The 17,393-nt window shown below is 40.1% G+C and overlaps 1 protein-coding gene and 1 non-coding gene across 2 annotated transcripts; one reads left to right on the top strand and one right to left on the bottom strand.

Annotated features, from left to right (window-relative positions):
* Positions 1–4,063: 4,063 nt before the first annotated feature.
* LOC141910496 (cation channel sperm-associated auxiliary subunit delta-like) lies at positions 4,064–16,687 on the top strand. Its single transcript, XM_074801189.1, has 16 exons — positions 4,064–4,171; positions 6,305–6,395; positions 6,791–6,867; positions 7,589–7,664; positions 7,914–8,019; positions 8,569–8,747; positions 8,839–8,910; positions 9,649–9,817; positions 10,738–10,836; positions 11,841–11,923; positions 12,361–12,654; positions 13,048–13,257; positions 13,633–13,874; positions 14,273–14,459; positions 15,183–15,346; positions 16,297–16,687. Exons 1-16 carry the CDS (start codon positions 4,074–4,076, stop codon positions 16,607–16,609), a joined length of 2,460 nt encoding a protein of 819 aa, XP_074657290.1. The 5' UTR covers positions 4,064–4,073; the 3' UTR covers positions 16,610–16,687.
* On the bottom strand, positions 10,877–10,949 carry Trnat-ugu (transfer RNA threonine (anticodon UGU)). The gene has a single exon. It is a non-coding gene; the product is annotated as a tRNA-Thr (tRNA).
* Positions 16,688–17,393: the final 706 nt, after the last annotated feature.

The raw sequence follows: 17,393 nt of genomic DNA, 5'->3' as shown, positions 1-17,393 counted from the left end.
CAATCGGTTGATAAAATTTCTTGACAAATATGAAATCTTAAATGACCGGCAGTTTGGTTTTAGAAAAAAGTACTCAACTCCCTCTGCATTAACGTACATTACTGATAAAATAGCAAACTCTCTAGATAATGGTTTAATAACCGCTGGTGTTTTCATAGTCTTATCAAAAGCATTTGACACAATTAATCACAAAATCCTAAATTCAAAATTAGAACATTACGGTATACGTGGCATACCATATCTCTGGTTCCAAAATTATCTAACTAATAGAAAACAAGCAGTGAAGTTCAATAACTGTTTATCCTCAACTCTCGACATTAATTCTGGTGTCCCTCAAGGCTCTATCATAGGGCCGCTATTATTTTTGATTTATATCAACGACTGCCCTTCCTCTTGTAAAGCATTAGAGTCAATTCTTTTTGCTGATGATAGCAACTTTTTTTACAGCCATCATGATCCAAAATTTGTCGAATACACCTTGAATTCAGAGTTGGCTAATCTCTTGCAATGGTTTCGGGCTAATAGATTGTCTGTAAATGTAGGAAAAACCCAGTATATCATTTTTGGTAATAAAGACCATATTAAACTCACCATTCGTCTGGATGACCAAATTATCAAACGTGTTGATTCTACCAGGGAAGTGTGATGAGATGGAATACGGACGCTATTGTGCAGCTCTTGTCGAATGTGCGTTGTAATTGCCCTAAAGCCGATAACGGTTCGTCGGCGAGCGCTTTGTTACGTAACGCGCCGATGAGCGATAACCAACGAGATCGGGAATCTCCCGTAATAATTCAGTTGTTTCCGAATATCGGTTTTTCATCCCATAATAAACTTATTTAAAAATTCCTCTGTAAACTGGTTAAACTCAACACCTGATTTCCCCTCATCAATTTCAGTCGATCAACTTGTATTCACAATTGTCTTAAATTTAAGTGCCCCCTAGTTTGTCTCTTAACTGCTTCTCTTTAATCTGTTTTAGCGTGTAACTGTTTCTACGTTAATTTTCCTTTAGTTTGTATCATCTCTGATTACTTGAATTAGTCTCTTACTCTCTGGATTGTATATATATCTCATAATTTCTGTAGTATTCATTATTTCTGAAGATGATTATTAGGACATAGACGAAACGTCGAATAAACTACTAACATTTTTGGACTTTTTCGTTATCATTGTGCGATTCTCTCTACATCGCTTCAGACGGATATAGTGTTTTATCAATCGTGATATCGGTTCTTTCCGCTGTATTAAAATGGCAACGGTTGTCAACGAAATTATAAATGATGACGATTTTGACGAACTATTCTTTGATAGTGACGAATTGGTTCAGATCGATACGGAAATATTACGGGAATCCTCTGGATCAGGATCAACTAATTCGGCCGATTCTAGTGAGTGTTATTCCTTTTGAATCGATGAAATATCGGAATAGTTTCCACCTAATTGCAGGCACTTTATTCTTTCCTTTTCTTTTTCATATAGGTACTTCTCAGGCTCAGCTGACCAGAGACTGCGATCTGAACACGAGAAAACACATACAGGTATTTTTTAAAATTTATTTTTATAATCAATACAATCCTTTTAGGTTATAAAATAATAAACGAATACAGAAAATAATATATAAACATAATATAAAAAATCCAGATAAGTACATGTTAAAATAATAATCATTATTATTATTTTCGCAGGAACACTATATATTTGGAAAAGGCTATGACTGAAGTGATTAACCATCGAGTATTTAAATTCAGTTCAAATGGAATGGCAGCAGTACATTATGGAAAATCGATCGATAAAATTTTGACTACAAATACGTCGCCGTCCAGACTTGGAATTAACCAGTGGTTTACATGTCCATTGTTTTAATTTGATAGTCACAGGGACAGTTTTTTTAACGTTTTTGTTCTTACGCCATTTTTGTAATTTGACACGACAGATATTACAGATGTATATCGGGTACTGTTCAGTATCATCATCAAAATCAATGTTGAACAACTCCTTCACATGGCTTTTGAAATTATTTTTATCGATAGGACGACGATCCGGAGGTTTCGCATTTTTTCCACACAATCGACAAAGATCCATGACTAAAAACAAAAAAAGGTTAATTAAATGAGATTGCTGATGCTATTTAGGCAACTTGGTTTATATGGGGGACAATAATTTGTAGGCCTAATGTAAGCGTTATTAAGTAACATTATTATGTAGTAAATACACATTTTAAAGATCATACTTCGTGTATATGTTTGTGTCGTAACATAGCAACATGACGTCAGAAACGAAAGCTGCGCGAGTCTGGGCCGAAATATTTGACATCTTCAAGGCCCAAATAACGCTAAACCCGGAATCGGAACGAACTGGCAAAAACATATGTTTAACACATAAAAACAGACTTTAATCACAATATAAATACTTAACGTTCCGATACCGGGTTTCGGAGATATAGAAGAATAAAAATACATACCTTTTTTGACAAATTTTACGAGAAATTGTTGAATTTCAACCGATTTTCTAAAGAAAAATATGTGTATACACAGCTACTTCCACGTTGTTCAATGAACTGCAGTGCGCATGCGTAGTATCGATCGCAGAACATTTATCGGGCTAAAACTATTGCGGGTTGTTCTGCGACCAAATCAAAGTTGATGTTGACTGGTGTTCAGCTGGTAACACACACTCGATAAGCGTAGCTTACTGCTGTTGCGGTAACCTTTGATGTACGGGCTGAATTGAATAGCCTACATCCGGCAATTAAAAGCGTCCGTATTCCATCTCATCACACTTCCCTGATTCTACAAAGTTTCTAGGTGTTATATTTGATCACAATTTAACCTGGAAGGAGCATATATCTTTTGCGTGTAAAAAAGTATCTCGTGGAATTGGTATAATCAATAGATTAAAGTACATTTTACCTTCAGATTCTAAAAAATCTCTACTATTGTTTCGTTCACTCACACCTACATTATGCCAATCTTATTTGGGGAAATGCCTGTAAAATTTATTTGCAACCATTATACATCCTTCAGAAAAAAGCCCTTCGGATAATCACTCGTTCAGATTGGCTTGAACATACATCCCCGATTTTCAGGAAATTAGAAATTCTTAAACTGGATGACATTTACAGACTTCAAATTGGATCGCTTGCCTTCTTAAGTATCAACCTTTTATTACCGACTATTTTCAAAGATTTTTTCATTCTCAGGAACACCCAAAATCTTCGTTCTAGTCGCAGACCTATGGCCTCATCAATAGAATTTGCTAAATCTAAATACAAGTATACATCTATGAAAATTCAAGGAGCGAAATTCTGGAATAGTTTACCAGAGAAATTAAAATATCTAGACTCGATATCCAACTTCAAAATTCAGCTTCAGCGTTATCTTCGTTCCACTTATTAATTATCTGTGTAATCTTTTATAACGTGCCACATTACTTTATCTGCAATTGTCTATGTATATTATGTATATTTGGTTTGTTTGGTAAACTAGGAATGAATGTGAATTGGTGTATATGTCTGTGTGTATGTGAGAGTGTATGGACGAGGGATTAGGACTAGATTAAGCCAACGTTGGCTTCTCCTAATTCCTCGCATAATTTATTGGTACATTGTTTTCCATATATTGTGTATTCATTTGTAAACTCTGTAACAATCTTTTATGCAAATAAATCATATCATATCATATCATAAGATATTTCTGGGAATTGAACCTAGTCGACCCGTGGTGTTGGACGCGGGTACCATGTGAGCGGTGCACCATGACAAGCTGTTGCGCAAAGGTGTGGCCGCAGAGGGGGTAGTAGCGCGTTGTCTCCTGATTACGATACAACTTCAATTTTGATTATCCGAAAGGTAATCGACGTTTCTTTCTTTTAGAAATTACCCTTTTTATCGGTTGTTTCAACGGTGTTTCAGATTGTTTCGTTACCCGAGACGCCGAGACGCCGGCCGGCAGCCCGCGACATTGCGTCCGGTTCCGCGTCACGGCAAATGCGCACCGTCACCTAGCGCCATCTATGAGATCCACGCGCGCGTAGTTTAAACTCTCCACGTTGTCGTTGTTTACGCAGAAAACATGGGCAACTGTTGGTTATTTTACTGGTTTCTACTAGCATCAGGTGCAGTGACAGCTTCGTCAAGTGATTGTACCCGAGCGAGGGCTATCTGTGAGAGGTAATACAATACATAACAAACTGATTCAATAACAAATAAATGGCCGATACCTGAGCGTTTTTATAACTACGCTACGGCCTCACAGTCAGCGCTGACTGTCGTTGGCGTCGACCACTGCTGTGCAGTGCTCCCTCTGTGGTGGCCCTGCTATGACGCTGACGTAGGCAATATCTAGCGGGCAGGGGCATTTACCCTAATGACAGCGTTTTTCATTCGTAGAACTACCAGTACCAGCATACCAGTACCAGGTCCTTCATAATAATGAAGAACCTTTTATTAGGGTCTGTTGTACACTAGTCTAGTAAGACATGGCACGATCGACATTTTCTTAATACTTTTATTTTAAATCACTGTGTCTGGGTGGTTGGTTACACTAGGATCTAGAGCGACGGAGATCACTGTTGAGAAAGTCATCCACTGCAAGGGCTGGGTGAACCAGGTCCTAACCGGTACTGAATTCAATCAAACCTTCATGAGAGGATATGATTTATGAATGATTTCAACTGTGTTGAGTACGGGCACTGGCCATGAAGTGATTGAAAAGAGCATGTGGCTGCCCTCACGCCCCCCGTCCCCTTCCCCCAAATATTTCCATATATTGTAGAGGTAACATTATCTTTTCATACACTGGATCGTTCACACAATGTCGTAAAACTCTTTCGGAACAAGCTATGAAAGCGGTATTTTTTGTATTAAAAAAGTCAAGTGAACATTCATTAGACCTAGATCTGACCTTGAAACTTTATGATAGTATGGTATTACCTATATTGCTGTTTGGCTGTGAAATTTGGGGATATGAGAACACACAGGTACTCGAGCCTGTTCAGCTACAATTTTTAAAATATTTACTCAGATTGAAAAGGTCTACGTCTAGTGTATTTATTTACGGTGAGCTTGGGCGCTATCCTTTAGCGATTTATGTTAAATTGAGAATCGTTAAATTTTGGACAAAATTGATAAATCAGACTGAACATTTCTCTTCTTTTATGTACAAATATATCTATCAAACGCACCACGGCGGTCGGAGTAACGCTTGGATTCTTAATGTTAAAAATATTCTTGTAAAAAATGGTCTCGGCCACGCTTGGGAAACTCAATCTGTACCCAGTACTAATTATCTTTATAGTATTTTGAAACAGAGACTCATGGATCAGTACGCACAAGGCTGGCACTCCAAGGTCAACGAAACACCAATTTGCTTAACCTACAAGCGTTTTAAAAACTGTTTTAAATTCGAAGAGTACCTGACCAAATTACCCCCCAGTCTCCGCCTAGCCTTGTGTCGATTCAGATGCTCGAACCATAAGTTACCTATTGAAATCGGTAGATATCGCCAGATTGAGCAAAACCATAGAATTTGTCAGAAATGTCATTTGGCAGCAACTGGAGACGAATTCCATTTTCTTTTAGTATGTCCCTTTTTTCAAAGCCTGAGAAACAAATTTATACCTAGTTACTACTGGCGACATCCCAATGAAAATACCTTACATTGATTATAAATATAATTATTATTAATAATATCATTATATTTTTTTGTAATATGCTGTAATCTATGCGCTACTTTTGTGCTCTGTGCAATGTTATAATAACTTGTGGAGTGAATAAACTAAACTGAAACTGAACTGAAACTGAAACTGATACAAGTGGGCCCGGGCCTATCACTATCTAATGAACCGAACTCATAGTCTGATAATTATTTCAAACCTTCAAGTGTCGTTGGGTATTATTTTGGGTCCTGTCATTAGTTTACAGGGGCGCAGATCTGCAAGGGACTGGGTACTAATGAGCGGACTTTATCATATTGTCATTGGGGCATTTTAGTGCGGAAATGCGCTTAGACCTACTGCCTCATTCATATCGTAAAGGAAATTTAACCTTAATTTGAGTTAGAATTATTCATTTATTAGATAGATTTATCCATTGCAATTGCTTTTACATTTTATGTTCATACAATAGGATGTATGGTACTTACATGTCGTTACAATAATGTAAATATAAAATCTAAGAACAAGCCAGCGAGGACGGTACTAACAAAGAAAGCTTGGTGCTTGTGTTATGTATCACCATCAAGAGTTACAAAAGAAAAGATATTCTAAATTGGATTATATTCTATCTTGGATTATAATTTTCTAGTTTTCAGCTGGAGAATAACGCCGTTTCGCTGGAATCGACGGTTATATTCGAACACCTGGAAGCACGTGTTATAACACTCAATCCTGGTCAGGTAGGCTTATAAACAGTTCGATGTCCAACAACATGATTCAACTATTGAATTCCTCTAAATATCGCATTATAAGGCATAAGCTTAGAAAACAGTTTCCTTTCAAATCGATCTCAAATAATCAGGGCTTAGTTTCATGAAACACTTTAAGCTTAAATCGGGTAAAATGATTTTTTTCCTGTCGTCACCGGATTGAAGACATGAAATAACAAATAGCAATCAAACCAAAACATTGATGTTTGATTTTTGTCGATTTGCTTAGATGTAAAAAAGTGATATAAAAAGACTTAACTACCGTTACGAAATTACTACCGTTTAACCATAACCTGTTCATTATTTTCTATTCTGCATTTAAACGTAATTTAATTCGTGAACTTGTTTTTTTTCCCACTGTGCAGGAATTCGTTGAAGCCGATGTGCCCTATCCGACCCTCGAACAGGACTGGTGCGACCGTCGAACTCTCGTCTATGTCTGGTAAGAATTCTACAGGTTCAAATATAAACGCAGACCCTTCCTCCCGCAAATTTATGAATCAAGAGGATAACAGCCAAAAGACGTTGCAGATTTCAAAAGGTCTGGACCCAGTTCCACTGGATCGCTCTAAATTCAGACTAAATTCAGAACTAAGTTCTGAATCTAACTCATCGCCTAGACTGACTTAGGTTCCGTAATTAGTCTGCTATTTGCGAACTAAGCGAAACCGAATGTCAGTTGGTCTTGGTCCTCGCGATTGAGCCCGCGGTCGCTCTGGTTCGGACCTGACTACGATTACTATTTGAGAATGAATACAACGGGAAGGCCCTATAGGTTAACTATTTTAGCTGACGCACTTGAGCTTAATAAGATTAATAAGGCCCAACCTTTAAAGTACTACTCGTCGCGGTGTATTTATTCTACACCCGGTTAACACGGCTCCTCTATACCAATCTTCTTAATTCAGAGTAGTTGCTACTCTTTTTAGAGCCCAACTGACTCCCATGAATACTCTCAAAATTCGAATAATTTCTATCCATTTTTCGATTAAACGACAATATTGAAGTCAATTTTTTTGATAACTACTACAATTAAAGATACCGTGCCTGGTCTGTAGAGGCCGACATTGTGAGATGTGATCGAATTATAGTGATTTTCTCGAAAAACCGACGTTCCACACTTCTGGAAGATCACGAATTGTTTTTTTCTCTCTAACACGCAGGCATGGAATATATATAAGCGTTGACGGATTTCGCACTAGCGCTCGACCGCTCGTCCTCGCTTCAACTATGATAAACGTAAGCATCAAAGACTATTCCACGACATAAATTTCTGAAATGAAACGAACATTTATTTGCTGTGCCCTGTTGATGGGCTTAAAGAGTTTAGTGGCTAAACGACCCGTGAAAAAAAAAACGTCCGCCCTCTTTTCTTGCTTCTTTGTCCAAAATAGAAAAATGAATATTCGAAAACTTTTTATTTGATCGTGGACTTCTTTTTTTAGTCCATGTTTTGAACCTGATGTAATTAAGCACGATTTATTTCAGGGAACAGTGACGTCATTAGTGGTACAGAACGGTCATTTGATAATGGCGGCCGGAGGGCAGGTCGTCATATATACAATAGACGATAGAACCGCTGTAGCGAGCACTGGTAAGTGAGTCAAATGATATCACTTCATCAAAACGCTGAATCGAAACAGATCTTCACAATGTTCCCCTAAATCTTTAATACCGGTACTCACGAGTATCATGTGTTTGTTAGATTCTGGCTATATGTAACTAAGGCGGTCTTTAGACTGGTCTGGAGTTCAAAGTCATAATTAATCAAACAACCGGCGCCAAAATCAAATGATGAATAGTGTACATGTATATGAAGGACATTCAATGGTTTTTGCACCAAAGCCTTGCTAAATAGCGATTCAAATTGCCATGTAGAGCGTCACCTTCACAGGGGTCGATCCAGGCTGAATTGAAGGTGGTGGGGATATAAAAGAAAAGTAAGGTCAATTCTCAGAAAAAAGTAGGGTATCTCTGGCAGAAGTGAAGAGTGAATGCTAAATTTGCAGCTATTAATGATATAGGTTATAAGGGCAGATCCGAAGGCTCCGGACCCCGAGACTCCCACAAGGCCTGCCCCTGCCCTATACATTACAACTTTAGACCATAATTTACAAAGTTCTCATTGTCGAATAAATTTTAGGATTAGGGTCACCCGTCAACAGGGTCGTCGCTTCGTTTTGTTGCGTCAGCGACATCTGGTGTCGTCTGGTGAAACCACTGGTCGTCGCCTACGACCAGGCGTCAGACGGCAGCGGATTCTATTTGTCTGAAGATGGCGGCAAATCTTTCCAAGCGAAACAGTTCGATGTGAATATCCAGGTTTGTATTCTCAATCAAATCACCAATTGACACACATTCGATCTAACAGTACGTTGTATTTACTTAATCTACGTTTAATGATTCATTTCAGGGTCCGATTTATGGTATGGCACTAACTAGGTCATTTGACTGTATCATAGGCTTGAAAAAGATCGGAAATCAAGTATGTGTATAATGTGGTCATAACATGAGTATGTTAGTATAACTACATCGATGAGTTAATATTTTGGATCCAATTCCTCAGTTGTCGAACATTTGTAGATTAAGGCAAAGAGTTAAATTAAACCCACACAACTGTGGAACTCGATCAAGAGTCCAATCAAACCACACATCTGTGGAACTGGATCAAGAGTCGAATTTAACCAAACAATTGCCCGGCGTGGAACTGAGTCCAGAGTCCACTTATACCCGCAAAACTGTGCAACTGGATCCAAAGTCAAATGAAATCTACACAATTGTGGAACAGAAACCAGAGTTAAGTTAAACCTACACAACTGTGGAATTCGTTCAAGAGTCCAATCAAACCACACAACTGTGGACACTGGATCAAGAGTCTACTTAAACCCGCAGAACTGTGGAACTGGGTCCAGAGTCCACTCAAACCCGCAGAACTGTGTAACTGGGTCCAGAGTCAAATCAAACCCACACAACTGTGTAACTGATCCACCGGCAAATGAAATCCACACAATTGTGGAAAAGAGACCACAGTCAAATCAAACCCACACAACTGTGGAACTGGATTCAGAGTGAAATGTAAACCACATAGGTGCGGAACTAGATCTAAGGTCAGATAAAAGATAAATATCGCAACTAGTCGAATCGCGTGTGAATCTAGACTTAGGCGGAAGACTGTGCATCTGAACTGGAGATGAGTTAACAGTGTGTGACTGTTTATTTACAGGGTATATTTTCGAGGCAGAGTTACAGGGCTGATAATTACAGCATTCCGACCACGCTGCCGTTTACGATCAGTAATGCAACCGTCGATTTGAGATTTGTGAAATTCGTCAGCGAATTCGGATCTCTGCTGCTGTGGGACGATAACAAACTCTACTATTCTCCCAATGCCGGTAAGTTTTGAATAATGATACTCTAGAACAATCACCCATAGCGTAGCGGTTCGGGGATCGATTCAAGAAGAACCCACGGCTGTGTTATAGCCGCACTTGACTCTTGTGTCGAGATTACATAGCAGTGGCTGATGCAGTGAGGCTGCAGTTGCTTAAAAAGTTTGTTATAGTTAACCAGTGGATAGTTGAAATGTGACAATTAAAAGTTCATTCATACAACATTCGTATTGTTTCGCCGATTATCTTTACCCAACCTTTCAGGAAATGGCCCCGGGAACATCGGGGGTCAAAATATCCTAGTCGAAGTTTGGCACTGGCACAATGAACAGCGTGCGCTGAAGCATTTTAGGGCGGATTTGAGGGCCTGAAAAAAAAAATCAGGACAAATTATTTTTACGCATTAGCACTATCAATAAGATATTTTATCCGTGCTTTGACAATGATTAGAAAATAATAACGATTATAAATTAATATGAAGTCCGAAAATGTTTCCTTGAGCTAGTATTTTATTAAACATTTCGACTATATCCTAATAGTTATCTGCAGGATACTGAATTTTACATTTTTTGCACACGTGTTTCCATGCGTTAATGTTATCTTGGCAAGGGGGATGGGGCCTTCCCTACATAGAAGCGATATACATGTATATCATTATAAAACATAAAGCTTTGATATCGAATATTTTGAGATGTTGTTTTATATTTGAGGACGATCGCAGAATTTGCGACCAATGATATCTTGCGGATTTGTTGATGATCGCCTTGATTCCACACAATTCTTTCTGAAGACATACAAAAACACTTGTTTATTTAATATCACTAAGAAAATACGAGTCCCTGTTTTAAGGGAGAGGCTAACATCTTAGAATTGCAATTTTGTATCATTTTGATTATCATAATTAATATCATTTTACATGGCAGGTCAGACGGTGTTACCCATTGAGTTTCACGCGGACAGTCGAAGCGTCGCCGGTGCGAATATATTCCTTCCTTCGGAGAAACTACGACAAGTAATAACGTGTAAGTTAGTCCCCTTCTTACAAAATTATAAAAAATGCTCTGCCCCCAGAGAGATTTGAACTCTCGACCCCTGGTTTACAAGACCAGTGCTCTAACCCCTGAGCTATGGAGGCTTCATGCCGGTTGAGGGCGCTTTTAAGTTGTGTCGTTATTTGCGACGTCGACCAGCTGTCAGAACATCGTTCATAACGACCACACGTGGTTGACATTGATTTAATAATGAATATACCATGATTTATAGCGGAAATCTGGCGGCATACACTATAAGCTGATTCAATCTAGCTGGCCGATATTGCGCAAGTGATCTTCGGTGCATCTGTTTTCTTCCAAGTAAATTTCAAACACTTAAATATAATACCTGGAAATCAGGCAGAAGTCTGGGAGTTTTCTTTTCTTTGAAATATTCAGGGAATGATGTAAAATGGCTGAAATCAGGGAAATTCGAAGTGATTGTGAGATCGCGCATAAAATCAAACAGTTTCCGACCATATGTCTCCTACATTATAATGCGTTAATTGATTGGATTCTTAGCAGACCAAGTTAGCAAAAACATCGTCAAATAAAAGTGGCTACACGTCAGAAAAGTCGATGCAACTTTACTCTTTTTGAATAAAGCAATTCGATGAATGAAAACTCTATTTGCCAAACACGGAGAGAAGTCCGTGAGAAATCACTCGATAAATTCAGAGAAAGAAAACATAAAAAAAGCTCTTGTTGTAGAATATCGTAATGACGTAATATTCATATGCTTCAAGAACCGTCTGACGTATCTTTCTTGACTTAGTTTGGATTGCTTACGCGATTCATCTCATACAGAAATTGTCTATCATCTCCTCTTACGATGATAGTAAAGTCGATTTCATATCGTTTTGGAGTCTGGTATGATGATATTTATACTCGGGGCCAAACGTCAAATACACCAGTAGGCCCTACATCATTTCAAGACGCATGTTCGGTAGATTCGTAATGATTTCACAATTTCCGATTAATTGTTTTTCTTTCAGCTGAATCCGGTGAATTTGCCGCCTTGACGACGGATGATCGGATTCTGTTCGGACGCGAGGGATTCAGAACGCTAGCTACCGAGGTAGGCAACGCTACTTTCTTTTTTTGTAGCTACCATTTGCAATGTTCTAACCCTCCTGATCGTGAGAGTGAATTTACTATCGAAGACGTTTGATTTGATTTATCAAGGCTATGCAGGTGATAAACCTCTTCGACGGTCATCAAATTGCCATCAGTACGAATCGAGTTCAATCATCGCAAAAACGTTCTTGCTTGAAATGTATGCTTGGCGTGCATCGGTATTTTGATGATGTCATACGGGGATTCCTGCGGGCAGCCACCTTAACTACGACAATATGATCTCTTGAAAGCGAACTTTCTAACAAAGATCTCTGGCACCATAGATGCCTCTAGCAGCATTTTGATGATGCCATAGGGGGATTCACGTAACCAGCCATCTATGGGGATCTTGTAATTGATTATATTCCATATCAATGTTATTTTATTTCTCTGATTTAGATCATCGATTCTGACTACCTGGTAAACAACAGATCTCTGCTGTCGTTCACCGAAAACGGCAACATCGAAGTCCTGCAGCCGATCCAGCTGGAGTCGGACCGCCCTGCGCGATTCAAGCGACATCTAATGCTCGTCCACGACAAAATGCTCGCCGTAACGCCACCTTTGGAGCGTTGTCGGTACCAAAGCCTGGACACGAATTACACGCGCGAGTTGCTGTACATAGATAAGGGCGAACTGTTTCTGTTGGAGACGACGTTGACCGCTAAAACCTGGGAGGATAACATTCTAACCGTACGTTAAGTAGCAATTTCGAAAATTTCCAGGACATTTTTACACACAATTGTGACAGGGTCCCAAACGCCACCTTAACGCCAGAACTGAACACATTTTATAGTCGGAACTCTAGTAAAAACTAGAAAGAGTATATGGTAAAGCGATACCGTCACAATACTAAATCACCGATGTGGGTGATATATTGGTTGTCGACTGCAGTATTGAGTGCCAAACTCTTACACGCAACCATGGAACTTATCCACAGTTTAGACCCAGATACCGGTACTTTTAATACTATACCAATTCCAGTTGATTCCAGTCATAACCACGACCCTTCTGATGGACATGCCGTTATTCCCCCCATCCAAATTTGTTATGAATGTAATGAAAAATGTAGTATTTTTTTTCAAGATGAGCGTATCTAATCAGCACCTGGTTAAAGTGCGATCCGAGTACGCGAAGAATGAGATCACTATGGAAGGCACGCACACGCAGGTGTTGCTGACGTCGCTTACCCAGGAGAATAAACACGACGCTGGTGTTCGCGAGGACGGGCTGCTCGGGCTCAGATCATCACTCGTTCATCCGAGTCTAGAATGCGACTCGGGGGCTTCACAAGCGGTGAGTCACCCCCTCTCTCCAAGCTTGGTGCCTGCAAAGGTGTGGTGGGTGTGAATGACTAGACCAAACACGTGGGTTCTTAATGAACTCTCACAGCCGTGGTGGGTGTGAAAGTCTAGAACAGACACCTGGGTTATTGATGATGGGTCATTGATGAACCCATTACAGCAGTGGCGGGATGATGGAACAGCCGAGAACAGCTACAATGGGTTTTTGGGAAATTCCCCTCGCAGCTTCGGTGGAAGTTCTTGGTGAACTCTCCTTTAAACTCTGAAGGGATTGAGAGTTTGGTAGAAGCTCATAGATTCTTTCTTACTAAACCACTCAAATTCGTGAAACATTTTACAATACGCATCATTCACTTTGTGTCTATAGATTGGTAATGTAGTGGTTGGATGCCCTCCCAGTAAGCACATCAAGATTCGGAGTAACGCGACAACCTGCGCTAAACTGAAGAACTATGACTACACGGTAACGCCTGCCGACTACGACCTGACGTTTCTTCGAGGCATCAACGGAAAACCGAGTGAATCGCTGTCACTTCACTATAACAACTTGAAATACGGCTGTCCGATCAAAGCTTACGTTTTCGAGCCGTTCCTGCCGACTTTCGATTTGTAAGTTGGAATTGATAAAGCATGGTCCCAGTCTAAGATCGACCCCTGATTGGTCGTCGATTCAGAATGATCTGTCCTTGTTCGTAACTTAGTTTTGAGTCCTGGAACGACAAAAGTTCTTGACAGAGTCTCATGATGTCATCAAGTTTGAATCCCAGCTGAGGGAGGATGTGTCTAATAGGTTAGGGGTTTGTGCTGTGACATTAGATCCCTGCTGATTTGAGGATGTGTCTACTAGGGTTGTACCGTCACTGAGTCCCATGATACCTAAAGATTTCAATATCTACTAAGGGAGGAACGGGGAAAAGCCTTATGACGCTAGGCACCTACAGAGCGAGCATAGGGTATGAGTGGCGAAGTCCACAGTTTTTGCTTTATATGCATTACATTATATGTAGGTACGATGGCGATAAATTCATCGAGCAAATCAAGGCCGATTTCGTGCTGTACGAAATCAACGGAATCCACGCGTACAAGTACGGGCAAACGTTCAGCGAGGCTCGCTGTAAGCAAACGACACAGTCGTGGAAAACCATGTTACAACAACAGACGAACCCAGATCCCCGCACCGCCTGGACTAGACAGGTAAATAGTGCCCTAATCCTTACACTGCCTGAGACCAGACAGGTACATATCCCCTCAACCATTTAGTCTACTTATTCTCATGAGCACTCGATTACATTGCCCGGACCGGACAGGTGCATAGTGCCCTAAACCTCGTACTGCCTGAACCAGAAAAATAACATTCGTCCTAATCCTATGGCCTATAACCCTGAATTCCCAAATGGTTTTACCATCCTCGCCCTGTTTTGGGCAGAGATACGTTTCGATGAAAGACCTGACGATTCAAAAAGATCCTTCGTAAGTACCCTCACGCCAGAAGAGCTCCCGATACTCAAACGACAAGGCGCAGTTAAGTTACCTTGATCAGGTTTTCCGAGGTGACCTCGGCGAAATCTTCCATGTGCAATTTTAATTGCAAACCTCAGCGTTTGAACCATTTCGAGGGACGATGCATATTTCACAGTAAACCTCGTCTAGGTCGTAAATGACTGTGAATGCTCCCGACAAAATAAGTCCGATGTTAGTCAGTTCCGAGTTAGAAATCAGATGATGATTTCTTTTTTGTCTTACATGGTTAGTCATAAATCATCTTCAATTGTCCGAGTTGGGCAACGTTTACTTGTACACATGTACCGGGCATGAACTAGGAAGAAAAAGCCTCAATCATTCGCACCGTTCTACATCCAAAATGATACGCCCCACGTTTTGTGAATGATGTTCTCGGTTTTGATTGTTTATCGACAGAATTACGTGAATTGTACGAAAGCGAACAACTTTCCGAATCAGCGCAATCAGAGTTTCGACGACCAGTTCGAGGTGTTGTGCGCGGACTGCCCGAACAGAGTCGAATTCACAGATCTGAACGGTATTTTCATATTCGAGGCTATCGTAGTCGATCCCGATTACAGGTAAGATTCATTGACTTCGTTTAAAAAACGTTGGGCTTAATTAACTAATCAATAGTTGCTTATGGTCCAAGAACCACCAGTTTTGACTTTATCCTAATAGCCATATACAGCAATATTGACTATCTTATATCACATTATTACTTAAAGTGTTCTAAAAAACCCCTTTTATTATTTTCCTCGATAACTGTTCGAGCATCGAAATCCTTTCATAAATGCAGAAATCCCACCAGACCATAATTCACTTATCGTGGAAAAACGAATTTTATGAAATTCTATCATTTTTTCCATTAGTTCTACGAGTTGTAGTGCATTTAAACGACTGTAAGACAGTATAAGACCGTGCTGATCAAATCCAATCAGACGGGAATGACTACTTCGCCATCTAGTGGCAATAAAGTTATAATAGCATAGAGCTAATAGCGCACCTCGGCTGAATCTATCAAATTAAATCCCCATTGGTCAGCCGGTCACCACAATTGAAAGGTTGTGGCTTTGGAGCTGTATTTATATTTCATATCATCGTTTCAAGAGTGTTTCACAAGTCAGCAACATTCAACGCTACTGCGGAAATCGTCAACTCCACTTATGGCAATTGAGGATCCACCAGGTGTCGCTTGTAGTTACACGGTCTTCTGCGTTCGATTTCTTCTCCATTACAGTTACATTTTGATTGAACCTAACCGTACCAATCAATGAGTAGGAACATGTATGTAATGCGTATTTGGTTGGTCCCGTGATAAAGTACGTAATTCGGGAGCTTAAAAATCCAGTTCATTGACAACGAACTTGAGAACGTAAGGAATTAGAATTAGGAATTCATTTTACGACCAAACATTTCCATGCTATACGGAGTGAGACTACGACTGAGTTATTGTCACGCCATCTCACGGACATTGCAGATGTCGCGGTTTCAATATAGTGTTGTTGTACGCGGTATTTTCTATTTACAGTTTTTGCGACCTGCGCACCCGGTTTTCGGTGGAGGTGTACGGCGCCTCGTTGAAACAGGACATTCCCGAGTTGGCCATCACGGGGGTCGTGTCGCTGATCTGCGTCGTCGTCGTCTATCTCAGTTTCATCGCGCTCGGCCAGTACCGTCGCTGGCGCGCCAAGTATCTACAAGAACAAGAACGGCTCTACGACGAAATCATGCGCATGTCGTCCGACGAGTCACTAGTCAGCGAGGGCGACCCTAGGCCCTCGACTGCAGCAACGGCGCGGATTAAGGCCGTGTTCCACGACAAGTCGCAAAATATCGATTAAGTCTTTGACATTTCTAAAATACCACCAACGTCCTTCCTACCAACTGCTCTCGGTAGATAGGTCTATATCCACATGTATATTTTTTTTGTTTGGAATAAAACTGTTCAGTTGGTTATAGAACCAAAATGATGAGCTTTGGTCTAAAGTTGTTTGATTGGTTATAGAATCAAATGAGCTTAGACTGGTCGTTGTTAGGTTGACTATAGAACCTAAATGAGCTTTGACTGGACGTATCGGCCCCACTCCGCGCGGTGGCGCCACCGCGCGGGATTTACGCGAAGCAGCAAACACAAACATGGCCACTCTCTCAATTTTCAATGATAGAAATCGTGTGTGCATTTCAATTATTTCGGCTGTTAGGGCTTTAAGGCACAATATAAGTTGATGATGTGATATGGCGATGTTAATTAATGATAATTCCGCAGTGAAGCTAGTCACGAACGGTGCCGATTGAGTGTACAGCTACCAAAAATACTGAAATGTGCGTGGTTGCGTAACTATTTGCAGTGAATTGCAGACGAAACATGAAGCCTTAACGGCCGTTTAAAAAAATTTATACCAATCGCAATTGTAAAATAAAAATGAGATAGAACCTAAGTTAAAATTCTGGCCATTTCTAAAATGTTATTACTAATTTTTAGTCAGCGTCGAACGTTTAGTTTTCCAACAATAATGAGGGGTGGTAGGTAGTCATGCAATTCAAGTCATCATTTATTACACGTTACTTCCGTGTTGTTGAAAATCTTGCGAGTCCTGGACCAAACCCCATTGAACAATGTGATCT

The sequence above is a fragment of the Tubulanus polymorphus genome, chromosome 9, assembly GCF_964204645.1.
Source record: "Tubulanus polymorphus chromosome 9, tnTubPoly1.2, whole genome shotgun sequence".
Taxonomy (NCBI): domain Eukaryota; kingdom Metazoa; phylum Nemertea; class Palaeonemertea; order Tubulaniformes; family Tubulanidae; genus Tubulanus; species Tubulanus polymorphus.
This window is presented reverse-complemented; position numbering and strand designations above follow the sequence as displayed.